This window comes from Marmota monax, unplaced genomic scaffold (assembly GCF_021218885.2).
Source record: "Marmota monax isolate L192 unplaced genomic scaffold, Marmota_monax_Labrador192_F-V1.1 WCK01_AAM20220418_F8-fsc00047, whole genome shotgun sequence".
Lineage (NCBI taxonomy): Eukaryota > Metazoa > Chordata > Mammalia > Rodentia > Sciuridae > Marmota > Marmota monax.
The window spans coordinates 12,471,379-12,499,094 of record NW_026692072.1 but is presented as its reverse complement, the minus strand read 5'-3'; the positions used below and the strand labels follow the sequence as shown (position 1 = coordinate 12,499,094).

At 57.3% G+C, this 27,716-nt stretch overlaps 2 protein-coding genes and 1 pseudogene across 51 annotated transcripts in view; 1 reads left to right on the top strand and 2 right to left on the bottom strand.

Moving 5' to 3' along the window:
- Positions 1-1,721: 1,721 nt before the first annotated feature.
- Positions 1,722-21,468, top strand: Mybpc3 (myosin binding protein C3). The gene is made up of 33 exons (XM_058583944.1): positions 1,722-1,866; positions 2,922-3,188; positions 3,702-3,809; positions 3,880-3,987; positions 4,073-4,221; positions 4,936-5,053; positions 5,585-5,633; positions 5,793-5,822; positions 5,979-6,032; positions 6,774-6,794; positions 7,004-7,167; positions 9,121-9,253; positions 9,476-9,478; positions 9,585-9,709; positions 9,790-9,895; positions 9,990-10,156; positions 10,528-10,693; positions 11,239-11,345; positions 11,446-11,475; positions 12,897-13,036; positions 13,238-13,318; positions 14,136-14,295; positions 14,914-15,018; positions 15,107-15,295; positions 17,818-17,952; positions 18,088-18,255; positions 18,897-18,985; positions 19,161-19,356; positions 19,593-19,732; positions 19,914-20,073; positions 20,167-20,303; positions 20,587-20,773; positions 20,999-21,468. Exons 1-33 carry the CDS (start codon positions 1,842-1,844, stop codon positions 21,007-21,009), a joined length of 3,828 nt encoding a protein of 1,275 aa, XP_058439927.1. The 5' UTR covers positions 1,722-1,841; the 3' UTR covers positions 21,010-21,468.
- Positions 15,336-17,530, bottom strand: LOC131424617 (methylthioribulose-1-phosphate dehydratase-like; annotated as a pseudogene).
- Positions 21,469-22,492: 1,024 nt separating the features above from the next.
- Madd (MAP kinase activating death domain) overlaps positions 22,493-27,716 on the bottom strand; it is a 46,697-nt gene continuing 41,473 nt past the window's right edge. For 32 of the 50 annotated variants that reach the window (XM_058583780.1, XM_058583808.1, XM_058583783.1 and 29 more), the window contains 3 exons: positions 25,614-25,683; positions 23,828-23,874; positions 22,493-23,509 (listed from right to left, as the gene is read on the bottom strand). In XM_058583780.1, coding sequence (XP_058439763.1) covers positions 23,405-23,509; positions 23,828-23,874; positions 25,614-25,683 — 222 coding nt within the window. In that variant the 3' untranslated portion in view covers positions 22,493-23,404. The remainder of the gene's footprint in view (positions 23,510-23,827; positions 23,875-25,613; positions 25,684-27,716) is intronic. The other 18 variants (XM_058583842.1, XM_058583859.1, XM_058583864.1 and 15 more) reach the window with 1 other exon arrangement.

Here is a 27,716-nt window from a genome sequence, read left to right as displayed (position 1 = left end):
AGAAGGATGACCATGTTAACAACACCGGATTTTCTGGTCATGCAGTACTGAGATGAGGACTCCGGTGTCCTCCCATTCTATAGAATGGGACACTGAGGCTCTCAGAGGTGGAATAATTGGTCCAAGTTCTCACAGCTGGCTTGTGGCCAGGCTGGATCCACTCCAGGTCTGCCCCACCATGAGGTAGGAAGCTTTACTTATCTGGAAATAGATGTCTTCACTGTGCAGGAGCAGAGGCTAAGACCCCTTCTCACAAGATTCCAGCCCTGCAAGACCTTGGGCCGGTGATTCAAGTCCCCCTTCTGCAGCCCTTTATCCTGAACACTTGGCTGGCGGACTCCCGCCACACAGCAAGGCGCAACAGACACAGTCAGCAAAGAGTTTGGAAGAATCTTGCTTTAGCAAATAGCGGGTAGTGGCAGCAGACAGCCTGGGAATGAAGAAACTTCCAGAAGCTGTCTGCACACCTCAGAAAATCCAGGTCCTAGGACCCTTAGCATTAAGCATTAGCTTAGGGAGAAAGACCTGGAGGGCTGAGGCTCATCACAGCCCAGCCATGGTGCTCCCAGCCTGACTGCAGAGCCCCCAAGAGAAGGTGAGGGCTGGGGTGTGACTCAGGGGCAGGGCACTTACCTAGCATGAGTGAGGCCCTGGGTTCATCTCCAGCATGGCAAAAATGGTGTTCAGTGTCTTCTTTTAAAGAAGGCTCAGAAGCAGGTGATATGGTTAAAAATGGAAGAAAATAATGGATTTTGATATATAAAGAAACGGCAAGTTTTTATCATCTGGAAAATGCTTGTGTATGGAATTCCTTTTCTGATGGTGGGAGATAAATGATCTTTCCTGATATTGGGTTTTGTTTAAAGGGGGGGTCCCAGATAATTTGCTTCTTTCTGAGGCAATCCATGGCCCTGATGTGATGGAAAAGGTGTCACCAGTCCCAGTAGGCAAGAGGTCACAGAGAAACAATGGACAGTGGGAGGAGGGGATTCAGAACATTCTGGCATTAATCATTGGTTAACCTTGGTGATGTTAGCAAGAGCTGACTTCATTCTGTCTTCTACTTTAGGGTATATTTAGAGATTTACCTGCATGCCCTTACCTGCAGGCTCCCCCAGCCCTTCCCTTTAAGTGACACCAGCCCCCCCCCCCCCCCCCCGTATTCCCTCCTTCCAGCCTGGCCTTGGACTAAGTCCATCCAAGATCCACAGCATGAGACCAGCTCTGTGCCTCATGAGCTGCGATAATGTGGGCCGAATCCTAAGAGCAAATATCGGCTCAGCGTGTTCCACATGCCAGGCAGCGCTTAGCGTTTTCATATCTAAACCTGGCTCATGTGGTAACAGTCCTGTGCTGCTCTTCCCAGCCCCACATTACAGATGAGAGAACCCCGGTGCTGCAGAATTAATAGCTGCCAGGTCTCAGGGCAGTCCAGGGCCTGTGGCCACCACCATGAACCGCAAGGGTGCCATGGATCCATTAGCCTGGGGTTACAGGCCCTGCACATGCCCACTGCAGAGTCTGCGGTCAGCTGGACATGCAGACAGGGATTGGGGTATCCCTGAGGTTCACCCAGGGTTGAAGAGGCAGAAGCCATCATATTGCACTGGGGGTGGGGGGGGAGGGACAGAAGCCAACCAGGGAAGACATGGCCTTACCTTCTCCCTAGAGGGACCTCAGCTCCCTGGAATTTGTCTATATTTAGCAGGTGGCTGGGCAGGAGGCAGATAAGCAGAGCTGGGGAGGGGGGAGGTCCCCATATATAGCAGAAAGGACAGGACCCCGCTCAGTCCCTCCTTAGGTGGCCTGTGCTGCTTGGTGCGGGTGTGACCTCTCTCGAGATGCCTGAGCCAGGGAAAAAGCCAGGTAGTCCCCGGCAGGGGGTTGGGGCTGGATGTGGGGGCAGGGGGTCTGTACAGGTGGAGAGCAGGGGTGGGGATGGTTTCTGAGGGGGGGGTCAGTGATCCCAGGTTGGAAGGGGACAGTCCTCTTCAGTCTGTTTTTGATTCTGTTTCTCTTTCCAAGCCTCTGATGAGACTGAGGATTAACCCAGCTTGTCCAAGATGGGAGAGGGCCTAGGCAGGAAGTGCCCAGGACCATCACTCCATTCTCAGAGCCCTAGAGGGTCCCTCTCTGTCTTCATCCCCCACTTTGCAGTAAGGGTCTCTGCCAACAGGAGCCCAATTTAAACAAGACTTGAGCCAGCCCCGCTGCAGGCCTGCATGCCGTGGGACCCTGCCTACCCTCTCTGGGTCTTGATTTCTCCATAGATGCAGAGAGGGATTGGGCTGGCTCCTTACCCCTGTGACATTATCTGCTCTGTGAGCCTGCGCCCCTGGAGTGCTCACACCAGGTGTGACCTCCTCGCTGAGTCTGATGCAACCCCTCTTTTCTGGGAGAAAACCGTCAAGAGGCCCCAATTCCAGGACAAGGGCAGAGAAAAATCACAGCCATTGGTCCTGTACCAGGGCTGTGTCCTTGCTAAGGTTGTCCAGGGCAGGGATCCAGGCCCCCAACCCCTGCCCCCTCCCAGGCCAGCTTTATCTCAGTTGCTGATTCTCAGCCTGAGGCCCTTGAAGGACAAATTTAGCCACATTCCAAGTAGACGGAGTACTGGCCCCCTGCCAAGGGCCCCTGTTGGTGGGGGCTGGGTTCGCTATTGGTGTCCCCAGGCAAGAAGGGTGGGGGATCTAGTGACAGTCTTGTGTGGCAGTTAGGACCACAGCCCTGTCTCTTCTGCTGGCTGTGTGAGCCTAACTTCTCTGCGCCTCAGTGTCCTCGTCTGAGAAATGAACGTGACCGCACCCAACTCATGTTAAATGAGGAGGTCCATGGAAAGTCCGGGGCGCAGGGTTTAGTGATAGCAGCTGCAGGGTGCACAGTGAGCCAGGCACCCCTGTAGTCTCCGACTGGCCTTTCAGCCTCTGCCTTCAGCAAGAAGCCGCGGTCAACAGAAGTGGCCGCGGGCAGCCCTGCGGTGTTTGAGGCGGAGACAGAGCGTGCAGGAGTGAAGGTGCGCTGGCAACGAGAGGGCAGCGACATCGCCGCCAGTGACAAGTACTGCCTGGTGGCCGAGGGCAGGCGGCACACGCTGACCGTGCAGGACGTGGGCCCTGCTGACCAGGGCTGCTACGCCGTCATTGCAGGCTCCTCCAAAGTCAAGTTTGACCTCAAGGTCATAGAAGCAGGTAGGAGCTTGGTCGGCCACCCTGGGGGCACCGGAGCTGCCCTGCTCTTGGCCTTGGCTGCCTGCTCCCCTCTGCACACCCCAGTGCCTCCCGGGTCCCTTCCTGCCATTGCCGAGGTGGGAAGGAGGCCCAGCCTGCCCTCTGTGGAGCCGCCTGGCCGGGGCCCACACGCAGATGGCCACTTGGCAGGCCCCATGCTGGCAGGGAAGCCCTGGAGGTGGGCACCCGGGGAGCCCAGCCCAGGCTGGGGGAGGAGAGCAGGGTGGACCTGAGGGCCGTGCTGGGCGCTCAGTCTGAGGGTGAATGAAAGGCAAGATGCAGGCTGGCTCCCGGGGCCAGGCTGTGCCACCTCTGGGAGAGGCGCAGGGGACAGGAGGACGTGGCCCAGAGGGATCTGGACACTATCATCCAAGTGAGAAGCCTCGCAGACTGGGGGCTCATGGGGCTGATGCCAGGAGACATGGGGGCTCCCTGATTAGAAACCAGGCCTTGACCCCACTCTGCCCCCTCCAGAGAAGGCAGAGCCCCAACCAGCCCCTGCCCAGGCCCCTGCAGAGGCCCCAGCAGCCCCAGGAGAAGCCCTGGCTACTGAGCCGGAAGGAAGCGCCCCAAGTCCCGAAGGTGAAAGGGGTTGGACAGGGCCAGCGGGAAGGGGTGTCCCAGGGCAAGTCTCAAAGGCCTCTGCTCACAGGGTCAAGCTCAGCAGCCCCCCATGGCCCTGCCCCTGGGGGCTCTGGAGCCCCTGATGATCCCATTGGTCTCTTCGTGATGCGGCCGCAGGATGGCGAGGTGACGGTGGGTGAGTGTGGGCGGCTCCGCCCAGGGCTGGTGTGGGAGGGAGGCAGCAGGGCACCCCAAGCCCAGCACATCACCCTCTCTGGCAGGGGGCAGCATCACCTTCTCAGCTCGAGTGGCCGGGGCCAGCCTCCTGAAGCCACCCACCGTCAAGTGGTTCAAGGGCAAGTGGGTGGACCTGAGCAGCAAGGTGGGCCAGCACCTGCAGCTGCATGACAGCTACGACCGGGCCAGCAAGGTGGGAGTCCGAGCCTGCGGGAGGCTTGGGGACGGTGCCCTGGGGACACTGGGCAGGGGACCTGGAGAGCCCCCGGGAGGCACAAGGGGTACAGGGGACAGCATGAGACTGGGAGGTGCAGGGGTCAGGGACCAGGGCACACAGGGAGCATGGCGAGGTTGAGAGAGGGTTGTGGGGGACTTAGGGGACCCCTGGGAACTCAGGAAGGCTGGGGAGTCCCGGGAACCCTGGGGGAGACCAGCTTGGGAGCTGGTCCAGTCCTTGGGTGGATGGGTATCAGAGCTCAAGGGATTGGCCAGAACCATTCCTCATTAGACAAAGAAACCAAGGCTGGAGATGCAAAGTCATTTCTCCAAGGTCACCCACAGGCCTAGAACCTTAAGCTCCCTGTGCTTTGACTCCTAGTCTCTGCTTCTTTCAGTCTTGCACAGTCCACCACTGACAAGGACGACTCTAGCAGGGCAGGGCCAACATATCCAGCTGCGCAGGCTGTGCACTGCCCCAAATGGCCTTATATTAAGCGGCTACCGCTGGCCTTGTAGCCGCCTCACGGTCTTGAGAGGTGGAGCCTTTTTCTAGTTTATACAAAGCTCCACATGGGTTAGCTGACCCTGGGGGCATGAGAAGGCTGGGAGGCATTGCCATGCCCAGTCTGCCTTTGGGGGGAAGGACAATATCTCCTGGCCCCAGTCTCCTGAGTCACCTACCCCACAGGTCTACCTGTTTGAGTTGCACATCACCGATGCCCAGGCCAGCTCTGCTGGTGGCTACCGCTGCGAGGTGTCCACCAAGGACAAATTTGACAGCTGCAACTTCAACCTCACCATCCACGGTGAGGGGCGCCTGGTGTCTGTCCTGGGCTCGTCGTCCCCGGGGGCCCTGGCCTCCCATATCTGCCTCTGTTTCCCAACTCTAAGGAGGGTACCTGGCCTTGGCCAGACACCAGTGCTGACCCATCCCCAGTGCTGACCCATCCCCGGGCGGCTTGCTCACGGTGTGGGGGACCTCCACAGAGCTTTGGGGGTGGGCTTGGGACAGAGTCCTGAAGTCAGCTGGGGTGGACTCTGCTTTAGTCCTCTTGGTGTCCCTGGCTCTTGGCACAGAGCCATCGAGTGTTGTGGGGGAGGCGAAGGACAAACTGAGGTGAGGTCAGTGGGGCTGCCCCTATGGGGTTAGGGGCCATAAATGTCACACTCCCTGGTAACTTGACCTGTGGAAGGCGGAGAAAGTGGGGTCCTGGGAAAGATGCCCACCCTCAGGGGGACCTGGATGGGCAGATCTTGTGGATACTCAGAGACCCCAGGGAAGGGCTTCTCCAGCGGCCCCCCTGAAGCTCCCTCTCCTGTCTCCTTTGTGGTCCCAGAGGCCATTGGCCCCGGAGACTTGGACCTCCGATCAGCTTTCCGCCGCACGTGAGTGGCCGTCTCTCCTAATGGCCTGGGGAGGCCAGTGATGGAGGCTGAGGCCCGTGGAGTCAGGGTTGGGGGTGAGGTGGGGGAGGGGACACAGTCCAGGGAGGTGGGGGCCGGTGAGCTGCCCTGGCAGGTGAGGATACTCTCTGATCCCCACAGGAGCCTGGCCGGAGGAGGTCGGCGAACCAGGTACCCCTTCCCCAGCCCCACCTGCTCTGAACACAGACCCTGGGGGCGTGGGATGGGCAGGGAGCCCCATCTGGCCAGCCTTTCTTCCTCCCACACACTGGACCCAGCTGCCTCCAGTCCCCTCCAATGAATCCTCATAGGAATCTCTCTCCATAGTGACAGCCACGAGGACACTGGGACTCTGGACTTCAGCTCCCTGCTGAAGAAGAGGTGAGGCCCAGGGAGTCATCTCTGGTGCCGGTATTGAGGTCCAGTTTCAAATCCCAGCACTGTGGTTTTCTAGCTGTGTGGCCTGAGAAACTCACTGTGCCTCTCTGAGCTGGTTTCCATGTCTATCCAGAGGAGTGGTTCCTGCATAGGAAAGAGTTAAAAGTCTGTGCAGATGTGTGAACAGCCATCCTCAGTGTCCTTCACAGTGCACTGTAGTAGACTCTTAGGACCCAGACAGGCTGAGAGAGGGTCCCTGAGGATACAGGAATTGTCCCTCAGCCTGGCCCTACTAACCTGTGCTCTCTCTCTGTCCTCTCCCTCCCTCTCCTCCGGCTCCTCCATTGTGGCTGGTGTCGCTGCGGCCCAGAGAGTAAGGAACAGGGTCTGGGTGCTGTGGGGCAGCAGGGTGCTGGTGGGCATTGAACTGACCCTTTGGGGATCCACACGGTCTCTGCCAGGGTCTGGTGAGAGACGCAGACCAGGGTGAGGCTCCCCACTGCCTGGGGTGAGTCTGAGCCTCGGGTTGCTCCTGGTGCCCCCGATGCCACCCAGGTGTCTATGGGACTTTAGAGGTAACGAGGAAAGGTGCCACACACTGCAGGTCCTGCCCGGTCCCTCCAGCGTGTCATTGGTACCCCATAAATGTTGGGGTGCGAGTGTGGGAGGAGGTTAAGGCCCGGGTCTTGGTGGGGAGGTGCCCAGACCTCTAATGTGTCCCTGCCCTCTCCACCCCACCTGGAGCAGCAGTTTCCGGACCCCGCGGTGAGTACCCACAAAGCCCGCAGCTCAGGTCCCCTCCCCAGCCTCAGCCTCCCAAGCCCCACGGGCCCCCAGACTCTGCCCGGACCCCCGCAGAAGGGAAGGGGCAGAGGGCAGGCGCAGCCCCGCTCCTAGGTCCTGGGTCCCCAGAAGCCCCACCCCCCAGGCGACAGGGGATGCCCCGACCTCTCAGCACGGCCTGCGGGACACAGGGACCCAAAGCTGGAGGCGCCAGCCGAGGAGGACGTGTGGGAGATCCTGCGCCAGGCACCCCCCTCCGAGTACGAGCGCATCGCCTTCCAGCACGGCGTGACCGACCTGCGCGGCATGCTCCGGAGGCTCAAGGGCATGAAGCGCGACGAGAGGAAGAGCACAGGTTAGCCTTCCCCCGGGGCGGCAGAGGAGGAGCCCGGCTCAGCCCAGAGAGGGACACAGGAGAAGGAGCCCGGCTCAGCCCAGGGACAGACAGAGGAGAAGGAGCCCGGCTCAGCCCAGAGAGGGACAGAGGAGGAGCCTGGCTCAGCCCAGAGAGGGACAGAGGAGAAGGAGCCTGGCTCAGCCCAGAGAGGGACAGAGGAGAAGGAGCCTGGCTCAGCCCAGAGAGGGACAGAGTAGGAGCCTGGCTCAGCCCAGAGAGGGACAGAGGAGAAGGAGCCTGGCTCAGCCCAGAGAGGGACAGAGGAGTAGGAGCCTGGCTCAGCCCAGAGAGGGACAGAGGAGTAGGAGCCTGGCTCAGCCTAGGGACTGGAGAGGAGCAGGGCCAGGTTAACGCCTCCCGGTGCCCAGGTTAGCTCCGCTCCTCACAGACAGAAAATGAAGCCAAGGTTAGCTCAGAGAGGACCACAAGTTAACCCTCCTCACTGTGTCAAAACTAGGGGGCCCCTTCTTTCTCTGACCCTCTCTGAAAAGGGAAGAAACCTGGTTACCCCTCCCCACCTGGGAAGAAGAGGGAAGAGGCTGCCTTAGCCCGAGAGCCGGCCGCCTGGTCCTCTTCACAGATAGACAAAGCAGGAGGCCATGGGGTAGCCCATCTTCCTTCCAGGCAGGTCAAGCAGGAGGGCCCAGGCTAGCCCTTCCCTATCATCTGATGGACAAAGGCTGGTGTGAGCAGGACAACAGTGGCCGTGCTGCCTGCTCAACCCCGTGTCCTCAGGGTCTAGCATGGTGCCTGCAACACAGTGAGTCCACTCTGTAAGGACCTTCAGTGTCCAGGCAGGGCCATGGAAAGTGAGCTCCTCCCCTCACACACACACACACGCACATGCTCCTGGGAAGCTGGTTCATTCCTCCCTGGCCACCTGCCACTGCCTCTCAGACCCGGTTGCATGGACGGCGGCCTAGCCCTGACCTGCATGGTGGCCCCCATTGGTATCGGGAATCTCTTGATGATGAACCTCTGAACTTCTGGCCAAGGCCTGCAGGGGACTGAGGAGCAGCAAATGGGCAGAGGAAGTCCCAGGGGACAGGCACATCTTGTAGTGAGAGTAACAACAGTAAAAAACAAAACAACGACAACAAAAAGCCCCCAGGACCTAATAAGCCAGGTGCCAAGTGATTTACATGAAACCTTATTTGCTTCTCCCAACACCCAGATGTAGGGGCCATTATCATGTCCATTTTACAAGTGAGGAAACTGAGGCACAGAGAGGTTGTTTAAGGAGCTAGCTCAAGACCACAGAACGCCAGGCAGAGCTCTGCTCCTGCCCCAGAGGTCCAGCCAGGGCGTCTGAGGGCTCGGGATCCTCCTCTGCGTGGCAGGTAGAGCCTGGCTCCCTCGCGGTGCTGGGTTTACAGTCCTGACTGCAAGAGGAGGCTCATCGTGGGCCAGCCCTGGGCTCCAGACCCAGCTCGGCCACTACCAGTGGGGCTGGTGGCCTTGGGCCAGTCATCCCTGACTCCTGTGTCCCTCGTGCAGCACAGGGCACAGGACATTGGCCTCGACAGCTGAGCTGGAGAGCGCTGGGTGGGGTGCACCCGGTAGGAGTGCAGAACTGTTTAACCCTGCTGTTAAACAGGGGCAAGAAGAAGAGGAGGTCCATTTTCCCATCCCTGGCTTTCTGACAAGCTTCTCTTTCTGGAAGCTTCTAACCCTGTCCCTAAACCAAGCAGGTGGAGAGGACCTCAAGGAAGACAAGACTAGAGAGAGAAAGAGAGAGAGAGAGAGAGAGAGAGAACAGAGATGGCAAAGCTGTCATAGAGACACAGAGGCAGAGGCAGGGAGAGACGTGGGGCTGGCGGAGGACATGGGTGCCTGCCGCAGCCACCATGCTGTGCCTGGGGGAGCAGGGTGCGGGCAGCAGGCTGGCTGGGGCTGAGGGGTGGTGCTCAGCCTTTCAGAAGAAGCTGCAGCCGGCCTACCAGGTGAGCAAGGGCCACAAGATCCGGCTGACAGTGGAGCTGGCCAACCCTGACGCCGAGGTCAAGTGGCTTAAGAACGGACAGGAGATCCAGATGAGCGGCAGGTGCGGCAGGGTGGGCGCGATCCTAGGGTGGGCGCGATCCTGGGCTGGGGCGGGCGGGCCATCCTCCCTGCCCCGCCACCCCTGTGTCTCTGTGTCCTCCCCCATGGCTCCCTCCCTGGATCTACTCCCATCTTTCTGACTCTGCCCTTGTCTCCTCTTGGTCTCTCTCTGGGTCTCACTTCCTCCCGTGGGGACGCTCCAATGGCCCCTTCTGTTTCATAGCAAGTAAGTCCCTCCTGGATGGCTTGGGCGGGGGGCATGGGATGGAGCACCCAGGCTGGAAGGGCGTCTGTGGCCCCCCCCCCGGCACTCCCCTGTGGCCCCTGCGCAGGTACATCTTCGAGTCTGTTGGCACCAAGCGCACCCTGACCATCAGCCAGTGCTCGCTGGCCGACGACGCGGCCTACCAGTGCGTGGTGGGCGGTGAGAAGTGCAGCACCGAGCTCTTCGTCAAAGGTGGGCTGGGGACCCAGAGGCCCAGGGAAGGGAGCCATGGCTGTGGGGGGCTGGCCCTCATGCTGTCCTTGCCTGGACAGAGCCCCCTGTGCTGATCACGCGGGCCCTGGAGGACCAGCTGGTGATGGTGGGGCAGCGCGTGGAGTTTGAGTGCGAAGTGTCCGAGGAGGGGGCCCAGGTCAAATGGTGGGTGCCAGGGGCCTGGGGATGTGGTCAGGGCGCGGGTGGGGTCCTCTTCCCAGAGGAGGCCACAGCCCTTGCTGCCCACCCATCCGGCCAGGCTGAAAGATGGGGTGGAGCTGACCCGGGAGGAGACCTTCAAATACCGGTTCAAGAAGGACGGACGGAGACACCACCTGATCATCAACGAGGCGACGCTGGAGGACGCCGGGCACTACGCCCTGCGCACCAGCGGGGGCCAGGCGCTGGCCGAGCTCATCGTGCAGGGTGAGGCCCAGGGAGGGGTAGCGGGCCCTCAGCCTCAACCCCACCCAGCCTCATGGAGCCATCAGGCAAACCTGGGGTCGAGGCTGTGTGACCTTGAGCTGTCACTTGGCTACCTGTGCCTTGTCTTTCCACCTGTAAAACAGGATTACTGAGGAGCCACTTCAGAGGGTGTTGGGAGGGCCAGCTGGGCTGGGCAGCTGAACCCCAGGTCCCTTGTGTACACGGCACCACCAGGTACACCACGTCACACATGCACACACGTGTTCACGTACTCGCACCTGGCAGACGAGCACGAGGTACCCGAGCACCCGCAGGGATTGACCCCCGCACCCGACCCCCTCCCGGGCTCACTGTCCCCGCCTGCCCCCCAGAGAAAAAGCTGGAGGTGTACCAGAGCATCGCGGACCTGGCGGTGGGCGCCAAGGACCAGGCTGTGTTCAAGTGTGAGGTCTCCGATGAGAACGTGCGCGGCGTGTGGCTGAAGAATGGGAAGGAGCTGGTGCCCGACAGTCGCATAAAGGTGTCCCACATTGGGCGGTGAGTGCAGGGGGTGGGGGGGCAGGCGGATGGAGACACACAGAGATGGGGAGAGAGACAGGCAGAGACGACGAGACGGCGAGGGAGGAAAAGAGACGGGAGGAGAGTTACACGGAGACAGAAAAATAGGGAGAGACGGGGGAGAGTCCATCAGAGACGCAGCAGGACCGAGCAGTACCAGATCCGCAGGGTCAGAGCCCATGCCCTGCCCCCCACTTGTGACCAGAGCCCGGGGACAGGCTGCTGCGGAGGCGGGCTCTGGCCAGAGGCCTCTGCTCCTGGCTGCGCATCTAGGCTGCCGTGCTGGGCCCGAGGTCACAGAGATTACCGACCAGCCCTGCTTGGCCTCTAGGGCCCGGCCAAGGGGACACTGTGCAGAAACCACTGTCATGCCGCCCACCTGTGAAAACAGTCGAGGGAGCTGGGAAATGTGAAAATGGAGAAATGGAGCATTTTTAAAGAGCCAGAACACAGAGGAGCAGGGTATCTGTGGGGCCAGGGGTGCATGGCCCAGTGGGGTCCCCTGAGCCACTGCTGCCCTGCAGGGTTCACAAGCTGACCATTGACGATGTGACACCTGAGGACGAGGCCGACTACAGTTTTGTGCCCGAGGGCTTCGCCTGCAACCTGTCAGCCAAACTGCACTTCATGGGTGAGCAGCTCCAGGGTGCGGTGGGGGCAGCAGGACCAGGAGCCCTCGGGGCTGGTCCCTGCCCTGGCCCTGGTGCCATTTACTCTTGTTTCTCTTGCAGAGGTCAAGATTGACTTTGTGCCCAGACAGGGTGAGTCCCGGGGTCCCTGGGCTCTGCCCACTTCCCCACACGCAGCCAAGTCTCCCGTCCACCCCAGACATGGGGAAGAGCAAGGGTCCTGGGTGGGGGGCCTGAGGACCAGCTCCAGCTCTGCCACTCGTCCCCGCCGTCAGTTATGATCTCTCTGGCCTCAGTTTCCTCAACTCTGAAATGGGGGTGTTGCTGGCGCATCTTCCACAGCGTGGTTATGGGGATAAGAGACTGTGCGAGATGTCAAAAGGTGTTGCAGATGTGAGGTTTTGTTATTACATCTCTATACAATTATTTTTTTTTTTACTTTTAAATGGACACAATGCCTTTATTTTGCTTGTTTGTTTATTTATTTATTTTGGGGTACCAGGGATTGAAGTCAGGGGCACTCGACCACTGAGCCACATCCCCTGGTCTATTTTGTATTTTATTTAGAGACAGAATCTCACTGAGTTGCTTAGCATCTTGCTTTTGCTGAGGCTGGCTTTGAACTGAGTGATCCTCCTGCCTCAGCCTCCCAAACCTCTGGATTACAGTAGTGCACCACCACACCTGACTTGTTTATTTATATTTTATGTGGTGCTGAGGATTGAACCCAGGGCTTCACACATGCTAGACAAGTGCTCTACCACTGAGCCCCAGCCCCAGCCCTAGGTTAAGCCTTAATCAGATATTTTAGTGTTCTCACTTCAGAATAGTCCAGGAGGAGGCCTGTTCTGTCCAGCTCCCTGCTTTTCAAACTGGGTTCAGTTAACATTAACTCATTGAAAAAGGGTTCCACGGTGAAGTAGATTTGGGAAACACTCAATTGATCCACCTCCCTGTCAATTCAGGAGGTCAGTGATATGTTAAAGGCTCTGAGAAGTTCTGCAGAAAGGAAACACACTGGACTTGATTTCACTCAGGGCTTCTAATTTTTTTGGCCATGGAAGCTGTTTGTGTGTGTGTGTGTGTGTGTGTGTGTGTTCCCCCAAGCACAATGCTGCACCAGGGTGACCTGAATGTTAAAAACATCCCAAAGAACTTCCTAGGGCAATGGAATGTTCTAGATCTCAATTGGGTTGGTGGTTACACAAGTGTATACATTTGTCAAAACTCATAAAACTATGCTCATATCTGTACATTTAACTCTGCGTAAATGACACTTGAGTGAAACTGATGAAAACCCAATAACAGGGCCTGAAATTGTGGCTCAGAGGTAGAGCACTTGCCTAGCACATAAGGGTCCCTGGATTCGATCCTCAGCACCACATAAAAATAAATAAATAAAATAAAGGTATTGTGTCCAACTACAACTAAAAAAAAAGTATCTTTAAAAAAACCCCAAAAAAACCAATAACATAGGCCCCAGTGCCCCCTCCCAGTGACCTGTCTCCTCCCTTGCCCCTCCCCTTCTTCTGACCTGTGCCATTGCACCCTAGAACCTCCCAAGATCCACCTGGACTGCCCGGGCCGCACACCGGATACCATTGTGGTTGTGGCTGGGAACAAGCTGCGCCTGGATGTCCCAATCTCTGGGGACCCTGCTCCCACTGTGATTTGGCAGAAGACCATCACCCAGGTACTGTGGCTCCCCCTTACTTTCCCATCTGTAATGGTGTGTGAGACCACCCACCCCACCCCACGTGGGGCCGGCCACCCACTGGGAGCTTGGGGTTCTGCTGGACGTGAGGAAGGACTAGGCAGGTGTCAGGTAGCGGGCAGGAGGGGCTGGGGATGAGGAGCCCCTCTGTTCCCTACTCCCGTCTTGCTCTGTCCCCAGGGGAAGAAGGCCCCAGCCCAGCCAGCCCCGGATGCTCCAGAGGACGCAGGTGCCAGTGACGAGTGGGTGTTTGACAAGAAGGTGAGTGAGGCTGATGTAAGGACATGGCTCATTGTTCTCCGTCATTTCTACCCGTGTGCTGTCCACTCGGGCAAAGGTTCCATGGACTTCCACACCTGGCCACATATGTACCTGTACCTGCCCAGGCAGGGTCTCCATGGATGAACCCTCACACCTCAAGGTACACTTACACTATGGAGTAAGTAACTGACCAGGCCCTCACAAAGGCATTGATGCCCTTGACCTTGACAGGAAGCCCTTGTGATGGGGCTGCCGGCTCCCTTGACTTGGGGCTTCCTCCCAGCGAGGGAGTGGGTTTCCCTGGCATCCCCCAGTCACTGCAGCTGCCTGGGCACCAGGTCTGCTTCACCCCCAGCCCTATTTTGTATTTTATTTAGAGACAGGGTCTCGCTGAGCTCCTTAGCATCTTGCTCTTGCTGAGGCTGGCTTGGTCTCCTGGCCGCTGGGATTACAGGCAGTGCCACCGCTCCTTCTGCACCTGGCATCTTGATGGATCCTTACAGTAGCTCTGTGGGATGGTATTATTCCCAGTGAACAGGGAAACTGAGGCACAGAGGTGTTTGTCCAAGGTCCTAAGACAAAGCCAAAGCTAGAGCTAGAGCCCCTTGGCCCAGTGTCCTACCCAGTGTAGGTGCCACGTGAAGGTCTCCAACTGGATGCTTTCCTGGGTGCAGTTTCCTTCAGGCTTGGACTTCCCACGGATCTGGTGCTGAGTTCCTCCCCACCTCAGGGTTGTTGGCTATTGCAGAGGCTGGAGGGGCCTCAGGGGGCCTCTGGAGTCTGACTTGGGCCTCTCTCCGCTTCTCCTCCCCTTCAGCTGCTATGTGAGACTGAGGGCCGGGTCCATGTGGAGACCACCAAGGACCGCAGCATCTTCACAGTTGAAGGGGCAGAGAAAGAGGATGAGGGTGTCTACACTGTCACAGTGAAGAACCCTGTGGGCGAGGACCAGGTCAACCTCACAGTCAAGGTCATCGGTGAGGCCAGCAAGGTCCAGGCCAGAGAAGATGCAAGAGCAACCCTAGGGAGGGCCCATTCACTTATTCAGTCCCTCAATGAATGTCACAGGACATGTGTTGGGCTGGGCCGTGTAATAGATGGAGCAGGTTTTGCTGCCTGCAAGGAGCCTTGTGCTAGGGGGAGATGGAGCAGAAATGCCATTTCCTGCGACATTACTGCTTGTGAGCCGAGTCTGAAGTGCTGTGGGGGTGCTGAGATGCAGCAATCACTTGTGCCTGGAGGCAGGGGGTGGTAGAAGGCTGAGAAGATGGGGTGGTGGGGGAAGGAAGGCCAGGCAGAGGAGACTGCAGGGGCAGAAGGCATGGAAGGCTTTGGGGTATGCAGGATGGATGACAGAATTCCTCCTAGGTGGAGGCCCCGGGGAGGTAGAGAATAGGAGTTGGGATGGGGGTGACTCTGGGCAGCAGGGAGCCAGAGGGGCTGAGTGCAGGCCTAAGACATCATCAGAAACGCATTCTAGAAAGATCTCTTTGGCTTTAGGGGAGTGGAAGCAGCCTGGAGTTGTTGGTTGGGATGGTCAGGGACTAGCAAGCCTGCGTGGGGCAGGGCTGATGTGGGTCCTCCCTTCTCTCCAGATGTGCCAGATGCCCCTGCGGCCCCCAAGATCAGCAACGTGGGCGAGGACTCCTGCACGGTGCAGTGGGAGCCGCCTGCCTACGATGGCGGACAGCCGGTCCTGGGTGAGCACCAGGTCACAGGGGTCAGCCAAGGGCAGCCGCCCCACAATGCCTGGGCCCCTGACCAGAGATCCCGCGTCACCCTGGCCAGGCTACATCCTGGAGCGCAAGAAGAAAAAGAGCTACCGGTGGATGCGGCTCAACTTCGACCTGCTGCGGGAGCTCAGCCACGAGGCCAGGCGCATGATCGAGGGCGTGGCCTACGAGATGCGCGTCTACGCAGTTAACGCCGTGGGCATGTCCAGGCCCAGCCCTGCCTCCCAGCCCTTCATGCCTATCGGTGAGCCTGCCCTGCTGGCGCCGTCCCCAGGCCATCACGGTCAAGGGGCCACGTAGTCGCAGCTGCTCTGCTAATAGGCGGCCGCCACGCTAGACATTTACTTACATCCTTGGTCTCATCTAATGTGCAGTCGGGGATAATCTGTCCCGTCTTACAGATGAGGAAACTGAGGCTGGGAGGAGTTCAATGGCCTGCTCCAGATCCCCCACCTCAGACTGTTGGCTATTGCAGATAGCTGTGGGGGTGGAACTGAGCCAAACCATCCTGACCCTGGCTCCTTTTCCCAGCCTCAGTTTCCGCATCTGCACCGTGAGGATAGTGACACTGCACTTCACAGAGCTGCTGTTAGGGTGAAATGTGGTAATGCGGACAGGGTGCCTGGCATACTGCATTGTCTTCTGTTGGCCACTCCCTTCAACCCAGGTTTTTCATGTATGGGATGGGGCAAGAGAAGTGGGGACCTGAGGAGTCTGAAGGGCATCTGTGTGTGGAAAGAGCCCTGGACCAATAATCAGAGGCGTGTTTTGCAGAGACAGCTCCGTGGTCCCCAGGAGGCCATCTGGAATCACTGTCTCCCTGAATCCTCAGTTTCCTCATCCGTGTAATAGGAGCTGGGAGGGTGGAACAGATGCTGGAGGATGTGAGGACACCTCCTCTTCAAGAACCAGCTGTCTGTGGCAGGGCAGGCAAGGCATCCTTGGGCCCAGAGAGGAGGCCCAGAGTGGGGGGATGGCAGGTATCAGGTGTGTCTGTGGGGAGAGGGTCCAGGCTTTCCTTTGAGACTGACATCTGGTTTGTGCAGCTCACTGAATCATATAGGATATTCTGTTTTATATCAGTTTTTTTTTTTTTTTTGGGTACTAGGGAGTGAATCCAGGGCTGCTCAACCCCATCCCCAGCCCCTGCTTTTTTAAATATAAAAACACCGAGTAAAAAACTTTTATTCCACTGCCCTGTCATTTAAAATTACATGGATATGAGCAAATACCATTCAATGTCAAAAGATTAAATGTGATCACTTGTAGTATTTAGGGACAAATTAATGGTGTTTTAGCAATTTTTGAGTCATTTAAAAAATGGTCAAGTTTTACTTAAACAATAATCAGGTTTGGTTTTGTATAATTAAACTTTTGTTTGGCTTTTACCATTCCATTTTCTCCAGTTGGGAGCTGTGTAGGTTCAAGTCCTAGTTTCTTCATCGATACAGCAATAGCAAACAGTCATAGCTTTCACACCTGGTTTTAGCCTTCTCCCCTGTTTCTCCCCCCCCACACACTTCATGGCGCCTGACTGCACAGGAGTCAGGTATTCACTCATTGCACGGGCCATTCGTTCTTTGAGGTCTTTTCCTTCAGGTGTGTTCTCAATAATAGATAACACTAACATATAATCATATCTAAAATACCTTCCTGAGGTTTATTTCCTTATTCTTTTGATCAAGAGATGATCAAAAAGAAAAAAAGAAAAAGAAAAGAAAGAGGAGGGTGGCCATGACAGAAGCTTTAGAGTGCCTGCTTCTCTCACTGTGTAATCTCTCAATAAAAGAGGAGCGCACTGGCTTTTTTTTTTTTAGCTTCTTAGATGCTGGAGGTCCACTGATATCCTGCTCATTTATATCACAATCACATCTTCTGGTGAATTCATTCCTTTTGCACTCCTGAAGGAGCAATAGGTACAGAGGGGGTGTCTGAGCAAGGGCCCTTAATGGCCCCAGCCCTAAGGGGCTCCAAGCCCATTCTCTCTTGAGGTCGGGCCCAGATGGCTGCAGCTAAGAAAAAGGAGTAGATTTCATTGCTCCACGGACAAGTGGACTCATAGGTCTTTGGTGTAGGAAGAAATTTATGCAGTCCCATGCTTCAAGCTAATTCCTCCTCCAGTCCCAGTGACCCAACCCAGATGGTAAAACTGTTTGCAGAATTCTGGGATCAGGAGTGCTGATGTCCATTGTCCTGTGAGCTGCATCACTGCAAGCAGCAGTTTCCCTCTGGAGCGTGGCAGCCAGACGAGAGGCACCCATGGTTTCCACCCGGCGCTCCACCCAGTCTACAGCCCCAAGGCCTCCTTTGTATTTGATTTAGATTCAGGGTCTCATTGAGTTACTTAGGGCCTCACTAAGTTGCTGAGGCTGGCTTTGAACTTGCAATCCTCCTGCCTCCACCTCCCAAGCCACTGGGATTACAGGCATGTGCCATCATGCCTGGCCAACCTTTTTTTACTATTATTATAATACTGCATTTATAGCATTCCAGACACTGACAGAGGTGGCTCCTTGTAAGCAGCCGTGTGTCCTCTTGGCTATCTGTTCCTCTTTAGGCCCTTCTTTTGTAGTTGCTGTTTGTTTGTAAGCCAGCCTAGAGAGCTTTTAATGCAGTGGAAATATTCCTGAAAGTGTGTGAAAGCCAGCCGAAGGGCAGGTCCACCAGGCTGAGATTGGCGAGCCCTTGAGGGTCTGGGTCATGGGTCTCCAGGTTTCCTGGACAGAGCAAGCTCACTCAGACCCTCTCTGTCCTCCCCTTTCCCAGGCCCTCCCGGTGAACCCACCCACCTGGCCGTGGAGGACGTCTCGGACACCACAGTCTCTCTCAAGTGGCGGCCTCCAGAACGCGTGGGCGCGGGTGGCCTGGACGGCTACAGTGTGGAATACTGCCAGGAGGGCTGTGAGTGCTGCCTGGGGCGCTGCCCCCTGCCAGGCCGGCACCAGCACCCTGCTGGCCCCCAGACGGCCTTCGGAAGGGTGGGCAGCAGGGTGGGTATGACACAGCCTGTGGCCTGACCTCCCTGCCCCCTCCCAGGCTCTGAGTGGGTGGCTGCCCTGCAGGGGCTGACAGAGCGCACAGCCATGCTGGTGAAGGACCTGCCTACCAGGGCCCGGCTGCTGTTCCGTGTGCGGGCACACAATGTAGCAGGACCTGGAGCCCCTGTCACCACCAAGGAACCTGTTACAGTGCAGGAGATACTGCGTGAGTGCCACTCATCACAAGACCTGCTACTGACACTCCAGGCCCTTGATGTCCTGTGGGAACAGTCAGGGAGACTGTCAGAGGAGGGGCCAGGCCTTCATCCATGTCTAATGGTCCTGTTTTTTCCATGTCAGCCCACCAGTTCTAGAACAGGGAGAATATAGGCCACAATCCCCAAGCTCTGTGCTGTGAGTTCCTCATCTCCAACAGGAATGTATTGTCCATGTCCCAGGACTAGGCACTGGGCCTTGGGATCAGATAAGGTCATCTGGGATCCACTTCCTATTCCTCTATTCCTTGTCCCAACAAAGGATCAATCATGTGAGAATTGGTTCTCTAGATGGAAAAGAGGCAGCAGAGAGCAGAGTGTCTCAAAACCTGTGATTTATCAGCTGTGCAGCCTCAAACAAGTTGCTTACCCTTTCTGATTCCTGCCTCTTGAAGCAGTGTGGTAAAGCTCAAGGGAAGCAGGAGTTTTGTGAATCATTTGGGGCTGAGCGGATTTGGGTTGCTCCGCCCAGCAGGCAGCTTTTTCTTAGCTGCAGCCATCTGGGCCCGACCTCAAGAGAGAATGGGCTTGGAGCCCCTTAGGGCTGGGGCCATTAAGGGCCCTTGCTCAGACACCCCCTCTGTACCTAAAGAACGGCCACGGCTTCAGCTGCCCAGGCACCTGCGCCAGACCATCCAGAAGAAGGTCGGGGAGCCTGTGAACCTCCTCATTCCTTTTCAGGTAGGCTGGCCCCATTCCCTGTCCCTGAGGGGAGAGGACACTGTGTTATCCACATCCAACAGAAGGATGGCTCAAGACTGACCAGACCCGGCGGCCTCATCCATGTACTTGAGGCTGGGGTAGTGGCCAGCCCTTGGAGAGAGCCAGTTCAGGGTTAAGCAGTCCTTCCCACTAGGGCAAGCCCCGGCCTCAGGTGACCTGGACCAAAGAGGGGCAGCCACTGGCAGGCGAGGAGGTGAGCATCCGCAACAGCCCCACGGACACCATCCTGTTCATTCGGGCTGCCCACCGCATGCACTCAGGCACCTACCAGGTGACAGTGCGCATCGAGAACATGGAGGACAAGGCCACGCTGGTCCTGCAGATCGTGGGTGCGTGGCCCCGGGACCTTCCTCTGAGCCCAGTTGTCTCTCATGCCTGAGCTGGGCTGTGGGGCCCAGGCCAGGCCTGGAGACTCAACCCACAGCATCCCACTTTCCATCCCTGCTGAAGGTGGCCGGCCAGGTCCTGGCTGGCAGAGGGAGGGACTCCCAGGGGCTGGTGCCACCGGCTCTTGCTCAGGCAGCATCAGAAGGTGCAGTGATCCAACCAGATCTGTCTCCTGCAGACAAACCAAGTCCTCCTCAGGATATTCGGGTCACTGAGGCCTGGGGCTTCAATGTGGCTCTGGAGTGGAAGCCACCCCAAGATGATGGCAACACAGAGATCTGGGGTTACACAGTACAGAAAGCTGACAAGAAGACCATGGTGAGCCTAGGCCCCATGGGTCATCCTGAGGTCCAGCTGTCCTTCCCTGTCCTTACCACTTGTCCCCTTTCACCTCTGCTGATCTGGCTCCCTTCACAGTAGGGGCGGAGTCACCAGGGGTTCCCAAGAGACCCCTGGCAGGGGGGACCCAGAGATCCCTCCCTTGCCTCCCGCCCCCCAGGAATGGTTCACTGTCTTGGAGCATTACCGCCGTACCCACTGTGTGGTGTCCGAGCTCATCATTGGCAATGGCTACTATTTCCGGGTCTTCAGCCATAACATGGTGGGTCCCAGCGACAGGGCAGCCACCACCAAGGAGCCTGTCTTTATCCCCAGACCAGGTGCTGTACCCTCACTCCCACCCCAGGGGAGTTGTGTAGGGAGGGAAGCCTAGCTTGAGGTGGCTCTCTTGGTACTAGTCCTATCACCAACAGGCATCACATATGAGCCACCCAAATACAAGGCCCTGGACTTCTCTGAGGCTCCTAGCTTCACCCATCCCTTGGCGAACCGCTCAGTCATCGCGGGCTACAACACTGTCCTCTGCTGTGCTGTCCGGGGTAGCCCCAAGGTAGGGACTGGGGGCCCTGGTCCAGGAGGCAGGGTCCTCTCCCCAGCCCGCCTCTTTCTGCCTTTGCTCCCCCAGGGACCTATCAGCTTCCTTCCCCTTGGTACTCACTTTGGCTCCAGGTTCATTCCCAGCCTTGGGAGTAGTTTGGGACTCCAGTGGAAGCCCCCAGAGCAATGCCAGTCTCCCTGGGTTCCTGTCTGGTCCCCTCTTGCCTGAGATGCTTTCTCTTCCTCCCTCCCTCCCTCCCTCTCTCCCTTCTTCCCTCTCCTTACCTGACTTACAGCCCAAGATTTCCTGGTTCAAGAATGGCCTGGACCTGGGAGAAGATGCCCGCTTCCGCATGTTCAGCAAGCAGGGAGTGTTGACCCTGGAGATTAGAAAGCCCTGCCCCTTTGACGGGGGTGTCTATGTCTGCAGGGCCACCAACTTGCAGGGCGAGGCACAGTGTGAGTGCCGTCTGGAGGTGAGAGGTGAGGAGCCTGAAGGGCCTGCTCCCAATCATCACTCCCTAAGCCTACCCAGAGCCTTGGAGGTGCAGAAAGCAGGGCAGGGGTGGGGAACCTGGGCTCGACTCGGCCATTCTGGCCTAAGTGCTTCCTCTGACTCTCAGAGTACTGGCCCTGTCATGTCTGATGGGTCCTGACTTCTGAAAAACTGGGAAGTCTCAGGTGGCATGGGCTCCTTCTCTCCTACAGTGCCTCAGTGACCAGGCTGGCTCCCAGGGGCAGCCAGGTACGTATTTCAGACCACCCTAACACCCAGGGCTCAAGTAAGAAGCTGAGCCTTGGCCCCTGGTCCAGGGGTGGCCATCAGGAAACCTGTCTACTTAAAGGGAGCCTGTGTCACAGGTACAACTGGATGCCAGCCCACGTGCCAGGAGCCTGGAGAGGTGCTGGAGGAGCCGTCTTCCTGCTGTTGTGTGTGTGTGTGTGTGTGTGTGTACTCTGGGCTGGACTAGGGAGGGACAGGAAGGGCAGCAGTTAGGTGGGCAAGCCTAGTGGGCTCTGCACAGAGGAAACTTTGATAGCTGCTGAGGGAGCTCTCAGATCTCTGGGGTAAAAAGTGGGTAGGCTTAGGAAGTGGTGATTGGGAGTAGGCCCTTCAGGAGGGCACATCTTCTCCACGTATGAGAGCAATAAAAGACCAGTGCAGTCACGGGACTGACTCTTCTTGCCCCGTGTGCTTATTTTCACAGAAATACATAGGGGCATGCACTTGATCTTGGCAGGTTTTCTAATTCCCCGATGATGACACAAAGCCCACAGTGGAATCCTGAATCTATAAAACACATAAGAGGGACCTTGGTCCTCCCTCAGGCATTCACTCTTCAGCTGAGGCAACTCAGGCTGTGGTGAGGAAGGTGGCAGTAATGGCTGGACCCAGGCTTTCCTTCCCAGAACCCTGGGCCTGGGGCACTGTGCAGCCTAATGAAGTTCTGTGCCCACGAGGCCTGTGAGGAGAGCTGACAGGTTGCTTTGGCGTCACAGTGAGCAAGGAGCCCATCCCCAACTGTCACTCATGTGGGAGACGGGGCCTATCCAGTTCGGGATGCTGGGAAGCAGGCGGGGAAAGGGCCAGGAGCTTCAGCACCATCAGGCCTGTTTCCCTGTTGGAGGGGAAATCTAGCAGGTCTCAGAGGTGGCCCGGCAGTGAGGGAGTGCCAGTTTCCCCCATGGCATAGAAATTTCACAAAGGCTGGTCCTGGGGTTGTTTCTTAGCGTTCTAACCCACGGGAGACACAATGCTGGCCAAGAGCCCAGAGTGGCCCAGGCCATGTCACAGTATCTCTCTGGACTCTAGGGGACAGGGGACCATGGGCTTGGCTTTTCTGTCATTGTTAAATTAATTTGTTCACGTGTCAATGACCAGTTTGGCTGCTCCCTCTAGTGGCCAGTTCACAGCGTCCCAGCCCCCACAGGGCCCCCTGGTGCTGCAGGAAAAAGGAGCTTCCTCCCACAGCCTCTCTCTGGGATCCCAAGCCCAGAGAGCAGGAGGCAGGAGCCGGGGCCTCATACACCAGTGCCCGGTCATGGATGACCTTATCTCCTTCATTCTTTTACTCCATGGTGGTTTCTTAGAGTCCAGGGACAGCCTCTTCAGCCCTGGGCCAAGAGGAGGCATCATTTAACACAAGGTTCCTCAAGCCTGGGCTGAGAGGAGGTGTCATTTAATGCAAGGCAACCAAGGACCAGGGGAGTTAAGGACATTTATTTCACATTCACACAGCTGTACATTTTCTATAAATAACGAGGAGCTGAGATATTTACAATCATCCCCCCACCCCCAGGCCATCTTTCTCTCCTGGCACCTGACACCAGGAGACACTGCCTCATACGGGCGTGTACAATGAACTTGGTCCTGGCCGCCTCTCCCTGGTGTCTGGCAGAGCAGCCAGCGGTCTCTGGGACTCTATTGCCCCAATCACTCTGTCTTCTCATGCCAAAGGCCAGGCTGACCATAGGAAAATCGCTGCTCGGCACACAGTGGCCCCTCAGTGCTGCCCCGCGGTGGCAATGGAGCTGTGGTGGGCAGCAGCAGAGCTCATGGCCACAGGTAGGAGCTGCCACTGGGAAATGCACAGGGAAGCTGGGAGGCTGCCACTCACTCCAGCTGCCCCAGCCTCTTGCTTTCCTTTTCCTGCCCACCCCTCGTCTGGAAGGGCAGGCCAGGTTTCCCTCACTGCCCAGAGTGGAACTGCCCAAGGCGCCCTGTCATGCTAGATCACAGAGGACGGGGAGCAGGAATCCTGCACTGGAGGATCATGATGCCGAGGACGAGGAACCACAACACAATGTCTCAAGGACACGCAAGGGTGGATTCACACTGTCCCCCGCAACACACTCTTGAGCCCTGAGGGAACAGTAGGCTGGTCTTCTGGGTAAGGACAGGGAGAAGGTGGAAGGGACTAGCTTAGCTCTGTCACAGACACACGCAAAGACACACTCAAAAGACGTATAACTGGGGACCAGTGAAGCCACAGCGCAGGGCTGGCAGAACGTACACCCATTATCCCCTTCTCAGTCACGGTCACTTGGTGCACTTGGGAGCAGCAGGAGGCAAGGGGTGAGCCCTGGGATGGGCCAGCTGCTTCACCTGCTCCATCAGCTGGAAACAGGCCGGGGCGGAGTTCTGAGGTCCTCTTCACTGCTACGGACTGCAGCCACATACGAGAAGAGACACAACACAGAGTAGCAGATCTCGTGGGCCTACAGAGGACAGGAAAACAGGGAGATCAGTCACTGAGACTCCCAAACTGCACAGTGGAGGGTCTGCCAGGCAGGCAGCTCCTGCCCTAGCTCTGGGCACGGCCTCTGGGCTCCAGGAGCCCCAGGCCAGACCTCGTGTGTGTCCTGCTGGGAGAGGGATCAGTACGTGTGTGTTTATCTCCCAGGGTGGCAGACTTGTTCCTGCTTCAGTTGAATCTTTGCATCTTGACCAAGTCCCCAAGAGAGCCCACCCCTCCTGTCCTAGGTCCCCAGGGAGCCCTGTGCACTGTGGCCACCAGGCTGGGGTGGCATACTCACCATTGGTGTCTTGTACTTGTGGCTCACCACTTCTTTAATTTCAGGAACTAAAACCGGACAGGCAAGAGACAAAACAGAAAGTTCAAAACTAAGAGCGACAGTGCCAGTCCCCAGGCGGCGGCGCCCGGCACCAGGGTCCCCTTTCCCTCTGTGGCCTCTCACAGTGGCTGTAGCAGCTAAGGCTACGACAGAGCAGAGGCTACGGGAGGCTTCTGTCCAGCCAGACTCCTCGGCTAGTCCTCTGAAGTCTGCAGTGGCTTTTTACTTGATGGCTGTGTCCACCCACTTCTTTGGGAGCCCGGGTGGCAGAGGCTGGCCTTTTTCCAGCCTTGGCTGCTGTCCAGGCCCCTGTGGAGCTGCAGTGGGGCAGACATGGTCGCTAGCCTCTGCCTCACCGTGCTGAGGTGCCTGTGAACTCAGCCCTGACAGCAGCCCGCAAGTCTCATGTTAAACATAGTCCCCTTCACTGCCAGCCCCTACAGAGGTCCTGAGGCTGGATGAAGAAGGAACATGACACTAAACCCATAAGATCTGGAAGTGTCCTTCTCTGAGTGACATGAGAAGCCCAGGCCTGCCTGTGTGAGGGAGAGCGTCAGAGGGCTCTGGAGCAGACACACTGAGCAGGAGACAGCGAGTACAGCACCCGGGAAGGGAGGTGACAGGGAGCATCAGGCAAATACACACATGTCCACAGCCCAGAATGCAAGACTAGGAGTCCCCCTGCCCCAACCATGCAGGGGCTCTGCTTGGCCAGAGGAAGGAGTAGGGCCCCCAGGTCCAGCCATCACTGAGACTGGGAGGAGGGACATGGCATCCCCTGGAGGCCAGACAAAGTCGGATGAGAGTTGGCCACACCTTCTTCTGACCCTGGGAGGTAGAATTCGGGCACCCAGGGTTAGCAGGGACTGAACTCCTTAGAGCAAGAAGCCCTGGGTCATTCTCCTAAATTGGAAGAGTCCCCACACATCTCTCGGGCAGAAGAGAGAAGGGAGCACAGCAGGGAGAGAACTTGGAAGAGTGAGCCAGCACGAGGGGGAGGAAAGGAAGAGGCGGGAAGAGAAAGGAAGAGACAAACTGGCAATGTGAGCAGCCGGCTGGTTGAAGGGAGCCCGCCCACCCCTGCAGGGCCCGAGGCAGGGGCCTGGGAGGCAGCACGAGCCGAGGTCACTTTACCTGCTGGAGAACGAAGGTTTTCATAGCAGCGATGAGGGGCACAAAAGAATGAAGCACAAACACAGCAGGAACTCAAAGCCCCCGGGAGGACCGCTACACCTCTCCTCAGTGCTGCCAGGGCGGCCGGCCACAGCTTTTCCCTATGACTGCCCTCTGCCTCGAGGCCCACTAGGCTTCCCTGTCCCTTGGTGAGTCTGCCTGCCACTCCCCACACCCCCTCTAGCACGGAGGCTAGGCAGAGGGCAGAACAAGGCCAGGGAGGCTGGTGGAGCGCTGGGCAGCTAGAGATGGCAGCAGGCGACATGGACACAACAGAGCTTGGGAACTGCCAGTCTGCTCTGCCCCAGAACTTTCTGACCACTGGCCGGCAGAGCAAGGGAAAGTGGTGCTAACGTCGCTGAGCCTCTGCCTGCGTCTAGACTCTAAACCGGCCTAAGCCCCTCGCTCTCCTGTGGCTGCTGCTCTGCTTTCCTCCTCCTTCCCTCTCTCCTGAGGGCTCCTCCTCTCCTCTGCAGAGGTGGTCTTCTCCCTGCCCCTAGTCCCTTCTCTGGAGCTCCAAGGTTTGAGTTACTGCCATGTGAGTCCAGACCTAAGAGCAAAATAGTGTAATTACCAAATTCCTCCAGGACAAAGACGCCTCGAACTGTATTGCACTTTTTAATGTGATTCAGCTCTATGAAAACCTGCAAGAGAGGGAGGGAGGGCGGGGTAAGGCCCAGAGGCTCCACCCCTGCCCAGCAGAGCCCACTCTCCCAGCCTCAGCCCCACCCCCACACAGGAAACCTAGCTCCCAAAGGGAGGACAGAAGAATTCACACACACACAGTCAAAAGCGCTAAGAAGCGAAGATAGCAGAAAGGGCATGTACCTTCCGCTCCTGGCCGGAGGAGAAAGCATGGGAGAGAAATGAAGGCGTTAGTTTTAATGGTCAAACCCAACCCAGAGGCCCTTCTGCTGGCCTGGGCTGCCCACCCATACCTTCTACCCAGGGCAGTGCTCATAGGACACAGTGCCCCCGGCGTCCCCCATCTCAGCCCATAGGTCTCCACCCTTCCATACATCCTCCTCCGGCGCAGAGGGCTGGCACGGGCACAAAGCTTCCCTCAGACTGTCCTTGGGGTGGGAGGTGTTGGTATCTTCCTTGACACAGGATCCAGGACCTCCCAAGAGTGTGTGGTGACAACAGCAGCAGCTTGCTGAGTACCATCTGGGAGGTTTACGAACACTACTCCTATGGCTTTCTGGGTGGCCCACAGTTTGCCCCCATCTTACAGATGAGGAAACAGGATCAAAAAGCATATTGCCCATGAATAATGAAGCTGAACTTCAGATCCAAGCACATCTTGACTCCAAGTCTGTACTTCTCCCAAACACTGCTGGGAGGGTCTGGCGCTTCCTCTACCCCAACTGCCTGCTATACAGCAAAAGACGGCTGCAGGTCACTTCCCCATTATCAGACTGTGAGTCACAGCCTTCACTCCTGCTCTCTTTACAATGCCTCTTCTAGGGACCTCAGTTTTCACCACTAAGCAGTCGGTGTAGGCTAGTAAATGTCATACTACATGGTGTACCCAGGGGGCGCCCCAAGGGTAGGACATGGAGATAGGCAGAGCATCTGGGGGTAGTTTAACAAGAGCTGTCTTCAGAAGGGGAGGCCGCAACACTGAAATGTGGTCAGAAGACCCTCCCCAGGAAGTGCCAGGACCTTTGTGGTCAGAAAGTACTTGATTAATCCCCTCCTTGGGCTGATGGGCTGATTCTCAGGTCTTTAGGGCTACTGCCAGTCCAGGCCCCAGACTGGAAATACACTCAGGGGCTGCAGGAAGCCTGCACAGCCGTTTCTGTTACCCCAATCTTCCCAGCTAGACTCTGAAGAGTGAGAACTAAACTGGCGAACAGATGGAGAGAGCCATGGCAGTTGATGTCCACCTCCCCTGAGTGTCTGCTGCTTGGCCAGGGGTTGTGGGGCCTCATGTTGGGATCTGGCTCAGAGCCTCGGGAAGAGGACATCAGGGAAGGGGAGGAAAGGCACTTGGGTGAAGAGTCAGAGCCGGGAACGGACCTGGGATGTCGCGCTGGCCTCAGAGGGAATTAGCTTAATGAATGTCCACTGAGAGAAAAAGTTAGCATCGTGTTAAAAGACCGAGAGAGGGAAACAGTCAGCTCCGGGGTGGAGTCACAAAGAGGGAAAGATGATCCTGAAGTGCTCTCCATCAAAGGGAGGGGCCTGGGGCCTGGGGAATAGGTCCCAGAGTGGGAACACTCAAAGGAAGAAAAAGAACAGAAGAATCAGCAGAAAGAAAAAGCAATGAACACACACGCTTAGAGGACAGAGAGGCCACACGCACACACCAGAAATCCGTGAGATGAGCCAGTCTAGACTCCCAAAGCAAAACCACGGAGCGAAGCACACCCTGGGAACACAGGAAGGCAGAGACACGCAGAGGGCCAAGTGAGACGCTCCCACTCACACTGTGTGAGTCTAATGGAAGGGGTGGCACGGCCACCACACCTCATGCTCTGTCCCAGCTCCCCACAGGCTCCCTGTTGCACCTTCACGGAGCCTGGTGGTCTCACCAAGGTCACTGTGCCCTCCCTCTGATTTCTCTCTCGGCCAGCTGTCCAGTCCTCCCTCTGGTCCAAGACTCCCTTCGTGCTCACTGGGAAAGCACTGGGACCTGGCCACTGATCCTTATTGCAGGTGGAACAACAGGGCC